Source organism: Vicia villosa, unplaced genomic scaffold (assembly GCF_029867415.1).
Source record: "Vicia villosa cultivar HV-30 ecotype Madison, WI unplaced genomic scaffold, Vvil1.0 ctg.000305F_1_1, whole genome shotgun sequence".
In the NCBI taxonomy this organism is placed as follows: Eukaryota; Viridiplantae; Streptophyta; class Magnoliopsida; order Fabales; family Fabaceae; genus Vicia; species Vicia villosa.
Genome location: NW_026705133.1, coordinates 761,990 through 783,564, shown reverse-complemented (window position 1 = coordinate 783,564; position 21,575 = coordinate 761,990). Strand labels below are relative to the sequence as shown.

At 33.8% G+C, this 21,575-nt stretch overlaps 1 protein-coding gene across 1 annotated transcript; it reads left to right on the top strand.

Annotated features, from left to right (window-relative positions):
- The first annotated feature begins 3,757 nt into the window (after nucleotides 1-3,757).
- Nucleotides 3,758-7,904, top strand: LOC131626543 (nudix hydrolase 9-like). The gene is made up of 9 exons (XM_058897365.1): nucleotides 3,758-3,914; nucleotides 3,989-4,063; nucleotides 4,155-4,211; nucleotides 4,417-4,499; nucleotides 4,914-4,972; nucleotides 5,912-6,060; nucleotides 6,266-6,403; nucleotides 6,685-6,843; nucleotides 7,036-7,904. The coding sequence occupies exons 1-9, from the start codon at nucleotides 3,819-3,821 to the stop codon at nucleotides 7,129-7,131; spliced, it is 912 nt and encodes a 303-aa protein (XP_058753348.1). The 5' UTR covers nucleotides 3,758-3,818; the 3' UTR covers nucleotides 7,132-7,904.
- Nucleotides 7,905-21,575: the final 13,671 nt, after the last annotated feature.

Sequence of the window (21,575 nt, the reverse complement as noted above, 5' to 3'; positions counted from 1 at the left end):
TTGTGGATAGTGGTGTACCCAATCTGACATAGGTCCTTCAGACCAAATATTGTGAGGACATCCTGGCACCACGGCTCCTCAGGCTGCTCTAGAGATGATATCTTCCGCTCGTGGTTATAGAACTTTTGGGTTGCCCTATCCTAAAAATTTCTAATGAAAACATTGTTAATAACAAACAATTTACAGAAATAATAAATTTACAATGAGGACAAAAAAATAGTGACTCTAAGCAATGTTACCTCTCCATCCCATACATGTCTGGCGGTATGATCAGCGTACCCTGTCAACAGGGACAAATCGGAGGGACCCCTTGGGTAATTCTCAAGCACATCACCATCCTCATGTAGTGGGTCAAAACCATCAAGAGGTGATTGTAAGTTCAAGAGTGCGCCTAAGAGGGGGTTGAATTAGGATTTTGAAAATTTATCCGGTTTTAGAATACCTGTTCTTATTTTTCTAGTTTGGTGCAAGAGTTTATAAATGTGTTTCTTTCTTTTTTGGTTTATGATTTGTGATGAAATCGATAAATGCGGAAAAGTAAAAAACACAGCGATGTATCCTGGTTCCCTTCACAATTCGAGAGTACTCCAGTCCTCTTTCAACACGAAAGAGATTTCACTTTTGTTAGATATTTGTACAAGCCTAAACCCAAGACTAATCCTACAATCTTTTAACAACAACACCACCAAGAACAATTCTCTTAGATCAACCAAGTTGAAATGAGACAATCCTCTCACTTTCAACCTCTTGCTTCCAACAATCCTGGACATTAAGGAATACAAAACCAAGTAATCTTAATTCCACTAACCCTGGAAAATAAGATATGAATACAACAAGATTTTTTAGTATGTAAGTTTGTAGAACAATGATCACTTTGGGCTGCTCTATGCAACATTGTAAATATATCACAAAATATCATGAACAATTTTCAAGTTGAAATGATTTGATTTCATGAGAAGGTACATGAAGAGGTGTTTGAGAACATACTGATTTTTCAAAAACTTTCAGAGGGAAATCAATTTCCCTTAGAATGAAATCGATTTCATGCTGTAATGATCATAAATATTCAAAAACAAACAGTAGGAAATCGATTTCCTTAGTGGGTAAATCGATTTACCTAGTTGAAAATGAGATTTTTTGCTTCTAGAAAAGTTTTGGTTTAGTGGTAAATCGATTTCATGCTTAAGGAAATCGATTTACCCAGTGTAAGAATTGATAAATAAGACTTGAAAACACTTGCCAAGTTCATGGATAGTTTATGCAATGATTGATTTGAATACTTGAGAATCTAAAACTTTAGTAAAAATAAATATTATCATTATACCTTCTTGAGATGCAAAAAGCTTGAAACCAAAGTCTTGAATAATATGTTGCTAGCTTCCACATGATGAGTCTTGAATACTTGAATTGATAAAATATACTTGAAGCTTTTTCCATACTTTTTGACATGATCATTTTATTTGTACTTTGTCTTCATCAAAACACATTGGATGGAGAGTCTTGACTTCACAGTGGCACAGGAGAACTAACATCGGCTGGAGGTGGCACAGGAAAAGCGGACTCAGTTGGATGTGGCACAAAAACATTCCGACGATGTCTGCGGGAGGAGGGGGACGAGGATGCACCCTTGCCATCATCCTGACGCCTCCTGGATGAAGAAGAAGAAGTGGAAGGCGTGTGCGCACTGAGATGCAAAGTAGTTTGCGACGTGACCTCAACCAAGGTATCTGCTGGAACAGAGGTGTCAACTACCTCTGGAACTATCTGGCTCCGTGAATGTCGCATGGAGGCATGCAGGGCAACCCTCCCATGTATCAGTCAGTCTATCTCATCATCCATAATGTTTGCAAGGCATGACAAATAAATACGAATTAGATACAATTAAGTTATAAAACAAAATGCAAAAAAAAAAAAAAAATTTAACTTTGTAGATGCAAATGTGGAAAGCTCCCGTAGATACAGCTACGAAAGCACCAAGCGTTTATAACAACTGGGTTTGTTTCGGAGCTGCATCTACAGAACTACCCTAATGTTTAATTGTTTCGTAGATGCACCTACGAAACGTTCTACAACTTCCAAAACACAACAATGGCGTCTATATTGTTTAATACCTTGCAAATCCAAATTTTGAGCCCTTGATCGTCCATTTTACACAACAAACAATACCTACATTGTTTCTAAACTATGTTTTTACACTATCTAATTATTTCTTAACCTAAAAGTGTATTCTAACTCTATTATGGAAAATACTCGAAACTTACTCGAAAATTTACCGATTAAATCAAACTTCAAACAAGTTGGAGTGTGTTGATTGTTGATGTTGATATTCTCTGTTGAACTCGTGAGAAAAATAACAACTTTGGTGGAAGGAAGATTTTTTGAGGTTGAAAGAGTTTGAGAGAGTTTTGTGAAAATGAAAAGTTTTGTGAATGAGGGAGAAGAATAATTTGACGCGATTTTAACATCAAATATTTTCGTAGATACATGACAGGAAAACTTTCGTAGGTGCATCTACGGAACAAATCAACATAAAGTAAAAAAATGTGTACAGAGATACATCTACAAAACAATGGATATTTTTGAAAACGCCAAAGAACCTCAAGAAGTGGGATAAGAAATTCTTAAATTTTCCCAATCGAAAGCCTATAACTTTCAAGGAGCTTAATAAGTGAGAATTTCTTTACGGACCCCCTGCGGTGAAAACCCCTGCTGGAAACCCGAAAATATCCTTTGGAAATGCGTCTCTGAAAAAATTAGGATTTTGGATAATTCGGAGATGCATCTCCGAAAACACAAAAAAATTGAAATTTTGATTAATTCGTATATGCATATCCAAAAAAAACCCTCAAAAAATGGTCAGAGGTTTTTTCGGATATGTATATCCGAAGTAAGCAAAATCCCAAAAAAAGAAAAAATTTAAGATATTGATTAATTCAGATATCATAAAATTGATATAATTTATAAGTTATGAATAGTAATAATGATAATTATATGGTTGATATTTCTTTTTTAATTTCAATTATAAATTAAAAAAAAACTCATAAAAATTTAATGTTTTTTGATAAATTTCATATTAATAATTACTAAAATTATAAATAATATAATATAATTATAATTATATAAAAAATAAATATATTAATAATTGTTCAACAAAAATTTAAAATAAAAGAGATCAAGTAAGAATAAAATTATTTACTACTTTATTCTTATTTTAATATAAGTTTTGAATTACATTAGTTTTTCAAATGATTTTTTATGTTTCATAAAAATAATAATAATAAATAAAGTGTTAATTTAAATATTTATTAGGCTAATATTATTATTATATCTTGATTATAATGATATATATTTAATACTTTTTTAATTAATAAAATTAATTATACTATTAATTGTATTGGTTCACCTTGATTTTAATATTTTAATAATTATTGAATTTTTTGATATGCATATCCGAAACATTTCAAGATCATAAATTAAAATATTTCGGATATGCATCTTGGAACACACCTCCCTCTCCAAAAAAATAATAATTTCGGAAATGGATTTCCGAAAACAACTATTTTTTTTTGGTGTTCTAGTGTACTTTCGAAATCAATTTTTTTTCAAAAAAAGTAATTTCGGAGATGTATTTCTAAAATATAGGGACATTTTGCTATTTTCGCCGCGGGTGTCCAAAAAGGTGGGAAGTTCATAAAGAAATTCTCTAATAAGTTCTTAAACGAGAGCCCATGGCTTTCAACGAGCCCAATAGCTTTCTTCTTTGCTTGAACTTTGAAGATTCAAATAAAGAAGCATCAAACTCTCTCATCGACGTAGCCATGGAGAAGGAGAAGAAATCTAGTAATTCAACTAACACAGAACCTTCCTCCTTCAAGCTTCTTGCGTCATTCCCTTCTGGTCTCTCTCCATCACAGGTTCCCTCATCTTCCAACTTCTTAACACTCGCTTTTCCGTAATAATCTACTAAATTCATCACTCACTTTTGAAGGTCTCTGTTGAATTCGGTGACGCCTACGATCGAATCCCTCACTCTGACCTAACCTTGGAAAACTCCATCTCCGAGGTTCATCATATTTCTTTCACACTGTGATCCATTTCTACATTCCTTAATTACTTGTATTAGTGATTACTTTCTGTTTATTTTTGTTGCGCAGATTTGGGAGCAGAGGAGTCTACAGAACAAATCTCTCTTCAATGGAAATAAATTCAGAGTATGAGATTTTCTTACCTGCAATTATCTTTAAATGTATAAGATATGTAGTACCGACAACTCTAAAAAAAATAATGCTCACAAGTGTCATTGTCGTATTTCGAGTTTCCGTGGTTCGGTGGATAAGGGATGATTTATTTTAGTAAGATTTGAGTTTGATGCTCTGACTAATAGTGTGTGTATCTGTTTTGTTGAAAATATCACAGTATGGAGGGCATGTTTTGCACACTGGAGGTGAATCTGAGAATGAGCCACATGTATGCCTTCATCTAGGTTTGACGGATTATAGGTTGCTTCTCAGTGCTCATCTTGGAGTTGTTTCATTTTTATTTATCATGGTTAGTGATATTGATATGATAGGATTACAATGATTCTTGAATCTTGAATGATACACTTACCATAGTCTTAATGTTTGTGTGGATGCTTTCGCAATCTCAATCTATTTCTATTTCAAGGTTTGTGTTCGTGAGTTCTAATGCGTGTTCATTGTTGATAATGATAGAATAATAAGAACTGAAGTGATAAGTTTGTTGGAAACATTTTGTTATCTCTAGTGTTTGCTTGAAACCAGCAGAAGATCTTTTGTACGCTGTCTTGAAGTAATAGTTTAATTTCATTACTATTTTTTGCCTTGTATTTTTGCTTATCTGTTCTACATTGGCTCAATTTTTTAATTAATAATTATTGGTTAAAAATGCTCCAGGACTTTTGTGGGGACAAATTTAAGTCCGTTGTGGGAAAAGTTTCTTGTTTCATCTGAAGGTAAAACATAGAATCTTTGCTCCCTTTTTAACTCAAGCGTTACTGTTGTGGTTACTCTGTGAACTCATGCTGTTAGCACCTGAGCTTAGGGTAGTGTGGCAACTTACTTCTAAACTGGAGATGTATATGATTTCCAATAGTAAATTATCATGAAAGGAACAAGCGGCTGGGGGTTGATTTGATGAAAATCTAGAAGCAATAGTACAGTATCTCTCTCCCTTCTCTCTGCCCCTAAAGTAGAGGAGGTACTGCTGGATCTTGAAATCATTAGCCAACTGGATATTGATTGGTGATTGTAGTGTCAGACAACTTTAGCATCTTATAACTGTAAGGCTGTCCAAATCGATAGCCATTACTGAGATAACCAAATATCATCTATGTAACCTCCCCGTTTTTCATCTTGATCCAAATTCATAATCTATGTAACCTCCCCGTTTTTCATCTTGATCCAAATTCATATGGCTTCCACGCATATTTGATTGTTGTAGAAACTACAATATTCATCTAAGGTGGCAACTGTTTGGGTTCTACCTATCATCTTTGTGTCTTGTTGTAATTTGATTTTTCATTTGGTCATCAGAAGGTTGGAAGAAAAGTGAAAAAGGATGGAAAGTTGTTACATTTTTTTCCACCTTAATTGTCATGTAAGTACATAGATTCACTAAACAATGGAACAAGAAAGAAGTTGTTACATATTCGTTGCTGCATGAGTATGTAGTGTTGTGTTCATTAAGATATCATATTGTTAAAAGTCACATATCGGACAATAAATGACATGAACGTATGTTTATAAATGGGTTCAATCTTCTTCACCTTATTAGTCGGTTTTATAAGATTGAATTAGGCCCATCCACAATTCTAAGTGGGTTCAATCTTCTTCACCTTATTATATTAATTTATCGATCTTAATCTTTTGGCTTTATCTTTATGTTTTTTCAGATGATTTCGTTCTTTGTCAGCATACCTCCAGTCCATTAGGAAACGGTGCCGTGGTGGAGACAATTGACAATAAAATACTTGTATTACAGCGAAGTAATAATGTTGGTGAATTTCCTGGATATTTCGTTTTCCCTGGAGGCCACCCTGAGGTATTCGATAGTGCAATGAATGTTCCAAATCCTTTTCTTGCAGTTGTTGAATTATTCATAATGAAATGGACATTTGGTTCTGAAATCAGTCTTTGATTTGTTTTTTGGGTCAGTGACATATTTATTCTGTGTATATGTATTTCAGACCTAATATTCCTGCGTAGGCATGGCTATACATTGAATTATTTTTTCATATGATTCACAGCCTCAAGAAATTGGTATAACGTCCCATCAATATGTGAAGGAGTTAACAGGGTCGATCAACCCTAATGTTTCACGGGAAATGTTTGACAGCATAGTACGTGAAGTAGTTGAAGAAATTGGAGTGCCAGCTTCATCCCTTGTAAGTTTCATTTGTACTTTAATAGAACTTAGCGATAAGCCGATAATCATATACAAGATTTTTCCATTAACGAGTGAATTTCAGAGGCCACATAGTAGTGTCTGCTCTGTAGCCATGGTGATTATATGTTTTGATTTTTGCTGTATACCTTTTCCTTGAGTGGATTGATTGCTGATAAGTCTTTTGTTTCCGCCGTTAATCACTTCTCTCATTTCGTTTTTAAGTTAGGAGTTGAATGGGTTCAAAGACTGAGCATCTATTTTTCATATTTTGTCCTGCAGAGCATCCCGGCTTTCATTGGTATATCTCGCAGGGATTTGAACGTGAGACCGGCTGCATTTTTCTTTATCAAATGCAATCTTGACTCAAAGGAAGTTCAGCAGTTTTACTCCAGTGCACTAGATGGCTACGAATCAACCCAGCTCTATACTGTCCCAATGGTAAATCTATGGTTTATTTTTTCTCTAGGTCATGGTAGGATCTGTTTGGACTTATATGCTTGTTATTTCAAAGCTTAAAAACTAGTTCATTTGTTGATCAAATTTCAAAGTGATCATTTTAGTGCCAATATTTACAACCAACCATGTACTTTTTGTGGACAAACCATTGCTCATTGATTTTGTATTTTTCAGATTGAATTAGAAAATATGGCCTCTAGGATGCCTGGCTGTCATCGAGGTGGATTCGCTCTCTATAAACTGATGGTCGACACCAGGAAGATTACTTGATGGAAGCCTTACAAGGCATGAAAACGTGGAGTTTAAGATAACAACTGCATAACTAAAACTGAAAAACTTTTTATAACTGTCATGATGTGGCAGTAGGTTGTAGTATCTAAGCTCCTATATTCTGTGATGGTGGAGTTGGTTACAGGGGACTGATCTAAGGTCTCTTTCCCGACCAAGCCAACCATATCTCGAATCTCATTATGTGATTCTTGTTTTTGCAGTTTTTTAGTTTATTAAACCAGATATCAACTATCAACTAGCAGAGACCAGTATATGTATTTCCAGTAATTTTACTGGAATTTTGGCGTAGACGGGGTTTGAGCCAAGGCCATGATTACATTGATGTTCATGTGTATACCATCATCATACACTCCTTTGTATTCTGCAGTATTGTTAAGCATGCATAGATGAATGGAACCGCGCCGTACCGCCTTTTACTCTTGCCTTATCTTAAAGACGAAATGCTGCATTTTAATTGATTTATAATTTGCACGAATCAGTAAATATTTTCCAGATAAAATCCCTTCTAATTGTTCATGTGTATATTTATTTGGAAGTGTGGAGAGGAAGGAAGAGAAGGATTTAGAATTGAGAGTGGGGAAGGAAGAAAAATTTTCTTGTTTGAAGAAATATCATTTTTAGAAAAAAGTGTGGGAAAAGAGGAATTTTGATTGATGTTTTTTAAGAGTATTATAAAGAAAAGAAAATATTTGGAGAACTTAAAATCCTGATTTCTCAAATTGGAAGATTTTAACATTATAGAGGAAAATAAATCCTTCATACAAGGTTTAAGTTGACATTATAGAGGAAAATAGTTGACTTTACTTCGTTAAAATAATTTGAAAAAACAAAAATATATTAAATCATGCATCAAATTGCATAGTTTTAGGGTGGGAAAGCTGTTTTTTTTTTTTAATTGTCAAATTTTTCAAAAAAAGAATTTTCAGTAGCCAACATTTCACATTAATTTCTAAAGTAACTATGTTTTAAAAAAAAATTGAACTAAAATAGAGGTGTCAATGCTGTCGGCGCATCCACCAAATTTTACACTAAAGAGTCATGGCTTCTGATGCATATAGCGTTGTAACGTAATCATGTTGACGCATGGTTTGTAAATGTAAGAGCATGTGCCATCACCTCTGACACATGTATACAAAAAATAACTTGCGTGAGTCGGGGGTGATAACGTATGCTCTTAAATTTACAAAGCATGTGCCAACATGATTGTCATTACAACATTGCATGTGTCAGGTACCATGTTGCCTTAGTGTAAAATTTGGTGCATGTGTCTACAAATTGGCGCCGCCATTTTGTTTCGAATTTTTTTTGTTTGAAAATGGTTAGTTTGGAAATTAATATGAAATGTTAGTTATTGGAGTTTTTTTTTTTGTTGCAAAATTTAATTATTAAAAAAATCGGGAAAGCCTAACCCACCATGGGAAAGTGGAAAATTGACTGTGATGTGTCAGTGATATCGGTTGAAATTTTTTTAATCAAAAAATAAATAAATAGTATTATATTATTATTTTCTTGTTTATCTTTTTCTCATATCCAATCTTATATCCCACGTTTTAGGGAACTTGTATCACAAGTTACTTGATAAATTATGATAAATTGAGAAAAAAATTAGAGAGTGATTGAGAGAAAAGAGATTATTGATTATTGAGTATATATCAATTATAATGAAGGGTGGTATTTATAAATACATTAGTCACCAAAATTAAATGTAAAATAAACTGTCTAAAAATAGTCTGATACACTCACCAGGTTATATGATATACCCACTCGGGCATATTCTGAAAACAATCTGTCTATCTAAAACTGATATTCCCGCTTGGTTATATGATATGCCCCCGAGTATATTCTTAAGGAAAATTAAATTAACCACAATATCCTTCCTAATTCAAATTTGCAATGCTTCTCATTCCCATTAACTTCTTTAAGCCTTCAAACCTTACTTGCTTGAGGGGTTTTGTCAAGATATTTGCTAATTGCAATTTTGTCATGCAATGATCAATAATTAACCTTGCTTTGTTAACTTGATCTTTAAGAAAGTGATACCTTCTTTTTATATGCTTATTTCTTCCATGACTCATTGGATGATTTGCTAGATCTATGGATGATTGACTATTTACAAGCGACTTGATTTTGCCATAGTCACCAATGTTCAATTCTTCAAGCAACATGTCTGACAAAAGTGCTTGACATGTTGCATAAGAGGTTACAACATACTCAACTTCACATGAAGATAAAGCAACAATCTCCTGCTTCTTTGAACTCCAAGAAACTGGTGTTGATCCAAGCATGAACATGTAGTGAGTTGAGCTTTTTTTGTCATCTTGATCACCACTCTAATATGAGTCAAAGTAACCATATATCCTTGCTCCAATTCTAGTTGTTTGATGAGGCATTAGCACCCCATGATATGATGTGCCTTTGATGTATCTTAGGACTCTTTTTTGTTCAACTAGATGACATAGCCTTAGTTTGTCCATGAATATACTCACCAATTTAACACTAAGGTAAATGTCAGGTCTTGTGTTGCATAAATACTTCAAAGATCTAATGATCTGCTTATACAATATGTTATATGTGGAACCTTATTTTACAGGTAACAAAAACATCTACTTTTGATGATGACAACTATGATAAGTCAAGTATGAACGATTAAGCGATTAAAGATGCAAACCTAAGTATTATGGTTTGATGAACTTGACTATCCAATGAGGATAAATAAAGTGAGAATAATCTGAAGCCTCATATCAAGTGATCTCAAGCAGTGTCAACATAAAGAGAAATATCTGGCAAAGGTTTGTAGAAAAGGAGAATTTTCCTAATCTAATAAGTGAGTGAACATATGTAAGGCAAATGGGTTTTTTCATATAAGCACAAGGCTATAATACACACATGCTAAAACTATTTTCAAAATGATATACCAAAAAAAATTTAAAAAAAAAAACATCTGAAACTTGTATCAGATGAATGAAAGGCATCAAAATAGTCGGGCGAAATTTTGACTTTTCTAATCGATTAGATTATGTCCAATCGTTTAGAAATGCACAAACTTAGAATCCAAACTTGTTTGAACGTACTTTAACTCTGTGCAACAACTAAATATCTTAACGGTCAAAAATAACTATTTCATCAATAATTTTTAATTAGAGAGAGAACAAAGACAGAGAAGAAAAAAGAGAAAAGAAATAATTTAATGAGAAGACATTATGGAGTCTACAACAAATTTTTAAATAAAAAATTAATAATTATTTAAGTAATCAGCCATCTAAACCGCCAAATTTAATAATAATCCATCCATGAGTAAAATGAGCACTTTCTCATGGTGAGGCCTTTGTTTTCTAGTATCAAGAGAAAAAGACCCTTTGAAATGCATCCAAATTGCAAAAGATAATTTTCTGTCATCTAGAAAAATACTAGTAATATCTTTTAATACATTTTGTATACACTTGTATAAGTCGTGATCTTTGTCAAAGATGATAAGTTTTTCTTTTCTTTTGTCCACCTTTAAGTTAATATATTAGATTATAGTATTAGTTTAGTTTAGTTTATGGAAGTCTAGTTTCAAGATAATTATGATTTTTTAAGACTATGATGGTTCTATAGTTATGAAAAAGTCTTCATATATTTATAAAGTCTTGATGAAGAAGTTTAATGAATGCTCTTTAATAAAATAATAATTGCAGTCTATCTCAACTGTCACCACGATATTTTTATGTTGGATTTTTTTATTCGATTTTCAATATGAAATCTCTTAAATGTGTGTTAGTTATTCTCCATTTGCTTGCTCTTCCAACTTTTTTTTTTTTTTTTCTTTTTTAAATGTCAACGCTAAATTTTATTTTCATATGTTACCATCCATTAGCTTATGACCTTATGTGTGATGATCATTCAAAATTATAGTGGTGTTAGACCCATTTTTCGTTTATGTACTGACTTTTTGAATTTATTGACTTTATAAATTTAGTTAAAAAAATTAAATTGAGTCTATGTTCAGTAAAAATGAGTTGATTATATATTCTAATTATGTTATGAATAAATATTATTGTGGATGTCCATATATATTTTTATTTTTTTTATCTTTATATATTCTATTAAGTGGTATATAAGGTTATAATTTTTCACCTTTCTAGTGTCTTATAAATAAAGATCACTTTGCATGTAAAGAGAACTCCTTGAAGAAGATAATAGAATACCACTTTCTCTCATTCATCTCTATGTTGTTTTCGTTAATTTTATAACATGTTATCAGCACGAAACTCTACCGTGTGAGTGATTTTATGATCAATTTGCATAATCATGTTTCTTCTCTTTCGAGTAAGTTTTTAATATTTTTTTCTTCATCTTATAGATTAAATTTTAGCGTGCTATTCTATTATGTTTTTGTATAAATTTCTAATGGAAATTTTGTTTAGTTAACACAATTATATTTTTAAGGCTGTCTATCATCGATGAGTTCTTGAAGCATCCCTGGAGGATTGCTCATAGAATGATTGTTCAATTTTTATGAAAATATCAATTGTAATTTTCATGCATCCTTGGAGAATTGCATGAATAGCGTGCATCCCAGAAGGATTACATTACTAATGTTAAGATATCTCAAGAGGATTACTTAAAGAATTATTTTTCTTAATCGATGTGAATATTTGTGAAATAACTTTGAAGGGTTTTTTTTCCAAGCTTCCTAGAAGGATTGTGCAAATAATTGTTTCTTTTTATCACTACGAAGATCATTTGTGATATATAATTCTCGAAGAGTTAAAGTTTTAAAAGGAGGATTTCTCACACTTAAAATGTTGTATCTATAATTTTAGAAGAATTTCATCATGATATTAGTTAATCCCAGAAGGATTGCATCTATACTAATATCATATCCCAGGAGGATTGCATTTGTTATGTTAAAAATTTGAAAAATGATTGCATCAACTATATTATCGAATTCTATATGGATTGGATCAATAATAGTGGAGTATTCCAGAAGGATTTCACAAAGAAATTTGTGTTATATTGTGAAATCTCAAATGTCACGTCTCCTATGTTATTTAGATATCCTTTTTCTTCTAATAGTTATTACATGAAATTTTTGGCTCCTCTAATTGTCATAGTTAAAGATTTAGATGTCAATGGCTAAGAGAAATTATTTTACCTTCAAATCACCAATGTAATTCATCTTAATTTTTGTTTTGATCTAAAAATTTATAATTTAATTTGTAATATGCTCATTAAAAGATTGTCATTTCAGAAGAATGACACAAATAATTTTAATGCATCTCAGAAGGATGGTTATATTTTTTTTAGACTATTGTTTATAACAAATTATTTATATAGTTCCTGAAGAACTTATCAAGCATCCCTAAAGGATAGCAGACAAATTATTTATATAGTTCCTGAAGAACTTATCAAGCATCACGAAGGATAGCAGACAAATTATTTATATAATCCCTGAAGAACTTATCAGGCATTCCTGAAAGATAGTAAAACAAATTAATTATAAGGCGATATGATTTTAGTGATATGATTTTGTATGACTAAATATGTTTAATTTTATAAGGGATAATTGTTTGATAATTATACGATAATATATTCATATGCATGTGTATGATTAAAGTGTTTAATCATGAGATACTATCATATTGGTTTTGAATTTTATTGGAGGTATCAAATATCTTTCTACTACACAACAGAATTTGGACAGAAAATGTGTAATAGAAAAGCTACCGTCTTTTTCTTCGAGCTTGTACTACACTTATATTAGTACAATTGAAGAACATGCAATTGTAAACCAAAAGTTTAGAAATTACACTTAAATGTGTCGTTGATAAAATCGGATGGGTCATCTCTGATATAATTTGATGCGAATAATTAGTATTGAAGAACCTGAAGTTTCTTCAATCCAGTAAATTTTTGTGTGTTTCTAAAAGAAATTAAAAATCAGAGAAATTGAGTTTTTCATAACATTAATTGTTGTATCGACTAAAATATCATGCAAAATATTTATTGTCTACTCATAACCAAAAGTTTGTGAAATTGTTTTCTTAGAAAACAATCTCATTTTCTGAATTTTTTTTCTTTCTAGAACTTTCTTGATAAGTATCACATATATTATTAAAAAATGATATTGAACATCTTGTAGCATATGTTCATATGATTAAAAAAAAGGACTTGAAGATCCATTCTTTAGATGTCTAAAGTTAGTTGTATGATTGATACTAATGAGATTATAAATTCTAAATTATGATTTGGAAACATGCAATCAAGTACATTAAAATATTTATTCGCATCAAGCCAATAAGATACTATATCTTAATCCTCCCTTAATTTACAATTTATTCTAATACTTCTCATCTAAGTGAATATTTGGATGTGCTGTGTATATTCCAATTACCCCAATATAATACATTAAGATGCATCATGAAAGAATATTGAAAAAATATAATTGATATGAATCCCAATTTTGAGGATATAATTTGAGCAAATAATACAATACTTGATTGCAACCAAGTAGGCTGATTATCACTTAATAAATTAATTTTTTTAATATTAGGGGGAGGGGATAAGCAGCTGAAATCATGAACAAGAAGCTCAATGAACAATTTTATATTTTGATCCTCGTACAAACCACAATATGAACCAGAAGTTTGAAATATTATTCATTTGCAAATTATATACAACCAATATTGCTGCTAATACTACAATTGAAGTGGATTCTCCTGTTGAATAATCTATTATTGCAAATGAATTGAAACCGTGCATGAAGAATGGTAGGAAAGTCGGTTCCGATGTTAAAAGTCCTCTACCAAGACAAGAAACTAAAGTTAAAAATGACCAAAGTAAGGATATGAAAATTCTAAGAGCACTTTGACCAAATTTAATTTTCAGTTCCAGAAGAATAAATCAAGTACTTGAAATATGAAATAAAGAGATTTTATGTCATGGATGAAATGAAATGGAACCGAAATTGAGATAACCAAATAAAGTCAATATTAACAATGTCATGTATACAATATAGCACTAAAAATGATCAATGATAATGAGGATCATGAGTCAAAGTCTATTAAAGATTGTAGACTAAGTGAGAGTTGGCCAAAATGAATATATTCAATTGAAGAAAATTTAAACTCACTTTATATGTGGCTCAATTTTGGACTTGTAGTCCGAAAACCTCAAGGTGTGAAACCAATTGGATGTAAATGAGTTTTTGTGGAAAAACAAAATAAGAATGGTATAAAGCTTGATTTATTGTTCAATGATTTTTACAAAGACCTAAAATTGATTTTGATAAAACATATCCACCTGTAGTGGATTCAATCGATTTTTGATATTTAATTAGCCTTGTAGCACATGAAGGGCTTAATTTTAACATGATGAATGTTATGACATATTATTTATATAGTTCCTTAATAGTGACATTTACATGAAACTTTATGAACGGTTCAATATACCAGAGGCACATGATTTTGGATCTCGAGAAAACTACTCCATCAAATTGAACAAGTTTTTCTATGGGTTGAAACAATATGGACGCATGTGGTATAATCATCTCATTGAATATTTACTAAAATAAGGATATACAAATAACTCAATTTGTCCTTGTATTTTCATAAAATGATGTGGAAAAGGATTTGCAATAATAGTTGTCTATGTGGATACAGTGGATGACATAAATATTATTGGAACTCTTGAAGAGCTTCCAAAATCTATAAATTGCTTAAATAAAAGTTTGAGAAGAAGGACCTAGAAAAGACAAAATATGTCTAGGTTTGCAGATTGAACATTTGGACAAAGGAATATTTGTACATCAAGAAGGCTATATAGAAAAGTATTGAAATGCTTTTCTATGGACAAATGTCACATGTTTCCTAATCCAATATGGTTGTTAGATCTTAGATGTGGAGAAAGATCTTTTCAGGCCTCGAGAAAAGGATGAAAAATTGCTTGGTCCTGAAGTACCATATCTCAGGCAATTGGAGCACTAATGCACCTTGCTAATTATACACGTCTTGATATATCATTGCGGTTAATCTATTAGAAAGATATAGTTATTCACCTACATGAAGACATTGAAACATAGTCAAACATATACTTCGCTATCTTAGAGATGCAGGTTACTTGTCAGATCCTCACAATGGTAGATCAGAAACAGGTTATTTGTTTACATGTGATGGTACATCCATTTCACGGAGATCTATAAAACAAATCATGACAACAACTTCATAAAATCATGCATAATTATCAGCACTGCATGAAGTCACTTCGAAAAAGACATTTTAAGCAACAACTACAAAGAATACCGTCTCACATATAAATGTATGCATGAGGGGGGAAAATACATATGTTTTGCACTCTTTTTCCCTTCACCATGGTTTTGTCCCACTGGGTTTTCCTGGTAAGAGTTTTAACGAGACAATTCACATTCAAAGGATATTGTACTCTTTTTCCTTCACTAGAATTTTTCCCGATGGGTTTTCTCTAGAATGGTTTTAACGAGGCATATCCTCAATGGACATCCAAGGGGGAGTGTTATGAATAAATATTATTGTGGATGTCCATATATATTCTTATCTTTTTTATCTTCATATTCCCTATTAAGTGGTATATAAGGTTATGATTTTCCACCTTCCTAATGTCCTATAAATAAAGATCATTTTGCAATGTAAAGAGAACTCCTCGAAGAAGATAATAAAATACCATTTTCTCTCCTTTATCTCTATGTTATTTTCGTTAATTTTATAACAAACTAAAAATGGTTATTTTTCAGTTTTTAAAATATGTCAGTCACTTAAGAAATTGGTTATATGGCTAATTATAATAATAATAATAATAATAATAATAATAATAATAATAATAATAAAATTACAAAATACCTTAATGACTTAAGATATTCTCAATATATATAAAAAGTAGGGGTGTTTAAAACTAAATCGGTTTAATAGAAAACCGTAAAATTGAGTCAAACTAAATCGAAACTGCAAAAAACCACATTTAGTTCGGATGTTGTTGGCTGAAGATTTCGTTTAGAAAGAATATCCTTTGAAGAGTTACAATTCGAAGAAAGATGGTTACTGATGACCATTTCTGAGATTAAAAATGGCTACTGATGGCCATGTTTCGAGAATGTTGGTTTGAGTTGGAGTAAAAGATGGTTAGACTTGGAGCTAATTCGAAGAGGATTATCTTTAAAAGACTTAAACGTTTTTGCGAAATACATAAAGTACTAAAGCTTAACATGTTTTCGTAGCATTCTCAATTCTGATCACGTTGCCACGCGTCGAAAGAGGATTCAGGCGGGAGGATTTGAATTTCGAAGTAGTTTGTGTAACTGCACAAAGACAGATGGCATCCCAGGGATTCCTGTGGGCAACGTGGCATCAGATTTGTGTAGGACCGTTAGGGTCGAATTTAGTATAAATAAGGGTCTTAATGTTAGGATTCTGTGTGTTCATTTTGTACAAATCACTCACAAATCACTCAAGTATCAAGTGTTTAGAGAACGAGTTCGCTGAGAAATGTACGTATGACACCAACACCAGTTTAATATCTTTGTACTTTATTGTTATGCAAAGTATCTTTTCATTATTACTGCTTTCGTTTACTTCCTGTTATTTATATTCTTGCACTTCTTTTATTCTGTTTTATTTCATTTCGAAGTACTTTACATTCTTGCACGTTACATTCTTGCACTTTACATTTCTGCAGTTTACATATCTTTATTTATGTTTCTTTGTCGAAAGTCATACTTACATACATAGCAAGTGTTGTCTTTTAACACATATTCACACGATCATATCACAAAGAAGTTTTTCTCGAAGCCAAAACAAACAAGCATGAATCAGATCATGTCGAAAGACAATTGTTTGACTATGTCCTAGAATCAATCTAGTCGATCCTGCGAGTAACCAAAATATATTTATTATAGTTTGGAGGACTAGCGGTTGTTTACCGGAAATCACCGTAAACAAATTGGCACGCCCAGTGGGACAGTGTCAAACAGATTGTTATTAATTGATTGTTTTGTTTTGTCTAGAAAATATCAAGACCTTGTATGAACCTTAGGAACGGTAAATTAACCAACAGTGCACAACCGATTCCTAAATGAAGGTACAACAAGAAAATGGTCAATGCGGCCAGCGGAGGGGGAGATCAAGATCCCTCACAAGGGTCAGGAACTGTAGCGACAAATTCTACGCACGTTTCGACTTCTACTCAAGAGGTGCAGGCTATACTGGTTTCGACAGGATTTGAACCCATAGGTAGTTCCCAGGCGATACCCGAAAATACTACAGGGACATCAGGGACTGTACCAGTTTCGAGTTCGACCACCGCGCCTCCATTCATCAGCGCGAGCAAGATACCACCTTTCTTGACAAACGCTGCAAGTCAGTTATTTTCCCCAGGACCATCATCCACTTTCGAAGGTTGGAGACCCAACAATCCATATGGAATGCCATATTCATATATGACAGGATTACGAGGATCAGGGCCTATATACACTACAACTAACCCGACGGCATTTTCGCCGAATGTCAGTTCGATAGGTCGAAGCGCACAGAATACTGGCTTCTCTTCCCAAATACCCCCTTTTACCACAAATAGTCAAGCAGCATTTCGACAAGAAATGGATACAAGTAACCATGATATGTTGGGAACTCTTGCTAAAGAATTGGGGTCCATCTTGAATCCGTTAGCAACAAACATTGCTAGGACTAACCAGGATAATGTGGAAACTTTCCAAAAAATATCATCTCAAATAAATCAAATGGCGGATTTTTTAGGAGTTCCACAAAACAGACGAAGGAACAACCAATCAACTTATCAGGAGGGGGGCCCATTCTAGAACCAGTTTGAGCCACAACACCGCCACCTAGGCCAACACCAGTCGAACAAAACCAAGTGGTAGACTTAGAAACTCGAAGTCAAACGACTAACGTTGGCCAACAAGCAGTTGCCCAGCAACAGCCTAATCTAGTTGTAGTAAGAAGAAACGAACATCCTGACGAAGTGGTCCATAGGGTTAGGAGAGACAATTTGGCAACAGAGAACAATCTCACTGCCATGATAGAGAGAATAATGGCTAACAATGGCCTTAATACCGGGCTTCGACATCCAAATTATACATCCCCCATAGCAGAATATATCATGCAAACAGAATTGCCAAGGGGTACCAAAGTACCAAAATTCACTAAATTTTCAGGGGACACCAATGAGTCTACCGTGGAGCACATATCCAGATATCTGACGGAGGCAGGGGATCTAGCAGGGAATGAAGATTTAAGGATTAAATACTTCCCTAGTTCGCTAACAAAAAATGCTTTTGTTTGGTTCACCACATTGCCCCCAAGTTCCATAGATGCATGGGCACACTTGGAGAGATTATTCCATGAACAGTTTTACATGGGTCAAACCAAGATAAGTCTGAAAGAATTGGCTAGCATCAAGAGGAAGTTCACGGAGTCTATAGATGATTACTTAAATAGGTTCCGTTTGTTGAAATCAAGATGCTTCACGACTGTCCCAGAGCATGAGTTAGTTGAAATGGCTGCAGGTGGCCTAGATTATTCAATTCGAAAGAAACTGGATACTCAATACCTAAGGGATATGGCCCAATTGGCAGACAGGGTTCGACAAGTCGAACGACTAAAAGCAGAAAAGGCCAGAGCAAGTAAAAATTATAAGAAGGAGAGAGTAGCATACGTCGAAGCCGAAGACGTTGATGGCGAACCTTTCGAAGATTCATACAGCATGGAAGAGGTCGAAATAAACCTTGCTGAATTAAAAGAGGCGCCACCTTATTCTTGCAAATTGCTCACCCCTTCTAATGGAAAAAATCCAGTAGAGAATGATAAAAGCGATAAATTTCCTAAGAAAACCTATACATTTGACGTCACTAAATGTGACGAAATATTTGATTTATTAGTAAAAGATGGCCAGATGATAGTACCTCCCAATTCAAAAATTCCTCCGTTAGAACAACGGAAGAAGCGAGGTTTTTGCAAATATCACGGTTTTTTAGGCCATAAAACTTCACAATGTTTTCTTTTCAGGGATCTAATTCAGAATGCTATCAAGGATGGACGTCTGAAATTCGCTGACAAAACCAAGAACCATATGAAGGTTGACGCAGATTCTTTGAGTGTGGCTGACACTAACTTGTGTGAACCACTTGACGTCAACATGGTGGAAGTATCTGAAATTGATGCTGCTGAGTCGGAGATAATTTCAAGCGGAAAGCAGGCTACTGAAAGCCTAAATGACAATTCGATCTTCAATACTGATGTTGAAGAATCCTTTGATGCTGAGATGACTGAAGATCTGAAAGGAAAAACAAGTGAGGCCACTGAAGACCTCACAGTGAAGCTTCAGCAGATACGAATTTCCGAGGTTCCTCCGGCAGTTGTTAACATGGTCAATGTTAGACGGCCTTTGTCTGAAATAGAAGAACTAGAAAAATGACTGATAAGGGAGAAAGGAAATATTGAAATCCCACCAAGAGGGAACAGTCTGAAGGATTATCTCTGAGATTGTCATGTGAAAAATGGTGGAAAAATGCTGATGTGCCCAAGATGTTCAGTCATGCTAAATCGAAGGGTTCAAGCCAATTTCGAGAGGGCCCTGCGAGAAAGAATGGAGCAGCCTTGGAAAGGAGGAAACTTATTGCTGAAGGTGTACCCAAGGACTGGAGAAGCTTGGTGGGTTTTTTGGTTAGATGTCACAACGATAACTCTGAGATTGCATTATGCCCTAGGTGTGGAGCAGTTTATGATGAATTACTAGCGAGATCATTCGAAAGGGTATATTTCTACATGGGTCGGGAAACTCAGGGACTTCGTCCTAACTTGTATGGGTTTGATAACAGGACCCCATCAAGGAGGCCTGACAGCCCACACCCTAGAGCTCGAAGGGTCACATTCAAAGTTCCTGCAGACATACCCAGGGATAGATGGATGCAAGCTGGTGCCAGAACCAACAAGTGGCGAAGTTGGGACCAGGGAGGAAGAACTGTAATGGCATATAGGAAGCAATTCCAGACTTCCAATCGAGAGATGTACAAGTTGGAGAACTACAAAGGCAAAAATCCTATGTCTAGATCCCAATGGAGAAGGCACCAGAGGATGAAGAATGCCCAAAGGGAATACAAACCAAGGGAGATTGGGGAATCAAGTAGCAACCAAATTCCAATGCAGGGGGCAAGGACAAATAAGCCTCCAGTAGAGCGTAAGTTGTTTGATTCTGAAAATGAGAAAGAAGAGGAAAAGATGCATTCCAGCCCTTGGAAGGAAGACGATAGGATGACAAATGATTTCGACTCAGACGGGGTATCGTCTATAAACCTCAATTGCAATGTTGTGTCAGTACTCCCTCATGAGTTTAACCAAGAGACAGAAGCTGAAGATTGTGAGTAGGCTGATGAGGAAGAGATGGCAAGACACAGACCTGTGTGTTACTATGTGCTGAACAATGGGGCAGTCGAAGAGCAGAACGCTTTCTTCGAAAGGCCTGATGAAGGTATGAGGAATCATTTGAAACCACTCTACATAAGAGCCAAGATCGAGAATGTTGGCATTAACAAAGTCTTAGTAGATGGGGGGGGCAGCAGTGAACCTAATGCCCCAATACATGTTGAAGAGAATTGGTATGTTCGATACTGATATAAGACCACATAACATGGTTCTGTCCAACTATGAAGGCAAGATAGGGCAAACTTTAGGAGTAATTCAAGTGAATTTAACTGTGGGTTCTGTCACCAGGCCAACGATGTTCATGGTGATACCAGCAAAGTGTTTACAGTGATTTCCGGTAAACAACCGCTAGTCTTCCAAACTATAATAAATATGATTTGGTTACTCGCAGGATCGACTAGATTGATCCTAGGACATAGTCAAAAAGGTTGTTATTCATGATAGTTCGAATCATGTCCATGATTGGCTTGTCTCGAAATAAGAAATGTTTAATCAAAGAAATAAAGATTAACAATCACCTTGTTAGACACGTAAATACAACATCAGCGAAAGATAAAATAAAGATAAGATATAAGACAAAACTGTAAAGTGCAAGAATCTTAAAGTACAGAAACTTAAACGCTTCAAAATCAAATAAAACAAAAACAAAGAGTGCAGGAATGTAAATGGCAGGAAGTAAACGAAATGCAATAATATCAAAAGATACTTGAATAAAGGAAAATGCAAATGTATTTAAATTGATGGTGGTGTCATACGTACATTTCTCAGCGAAACTCGTTCTCTTAACACTTGATACTTGAGCAATATGTGAGTAATTTGTACAAAATGAACACACGGAATCCTAACATTAAGACCCTTATTTATACTAGTTTCGACCGTAACGGTCCTACGCTAATCTAATACCACGTTGCCCGTAGAAAATCCAAGGATGCCATCTGTCTTCGTGCGGTTACATAAAACTACTTCGAAATTCAA

Excerpts from the sequence above, each read along its gene's own strand:
- LOC131626543 (XM_058897365.1), top strand. The coding sequence starts at position 3,819 with ATGGAGAAGGAGAAGAAATCTAGTAATTCAACTAACACAGAACCTTCC. Across the intron at positions 4,064-4,154 it reads TGGAAAACTCCATCTCCGAG|ATTTGGGAGCAGAGGAGTCT; the intron begins GTTCATCATATT and ends TTTGTTGCGCAG. Across the intron at positions 4,500-4,913 it reads CTAGGTTTGACGGATTATAG|GACTTTTGTGGGGACAAATT; the intron begins GTTGCTTCTCAG and ends AAAATGCTCCAG.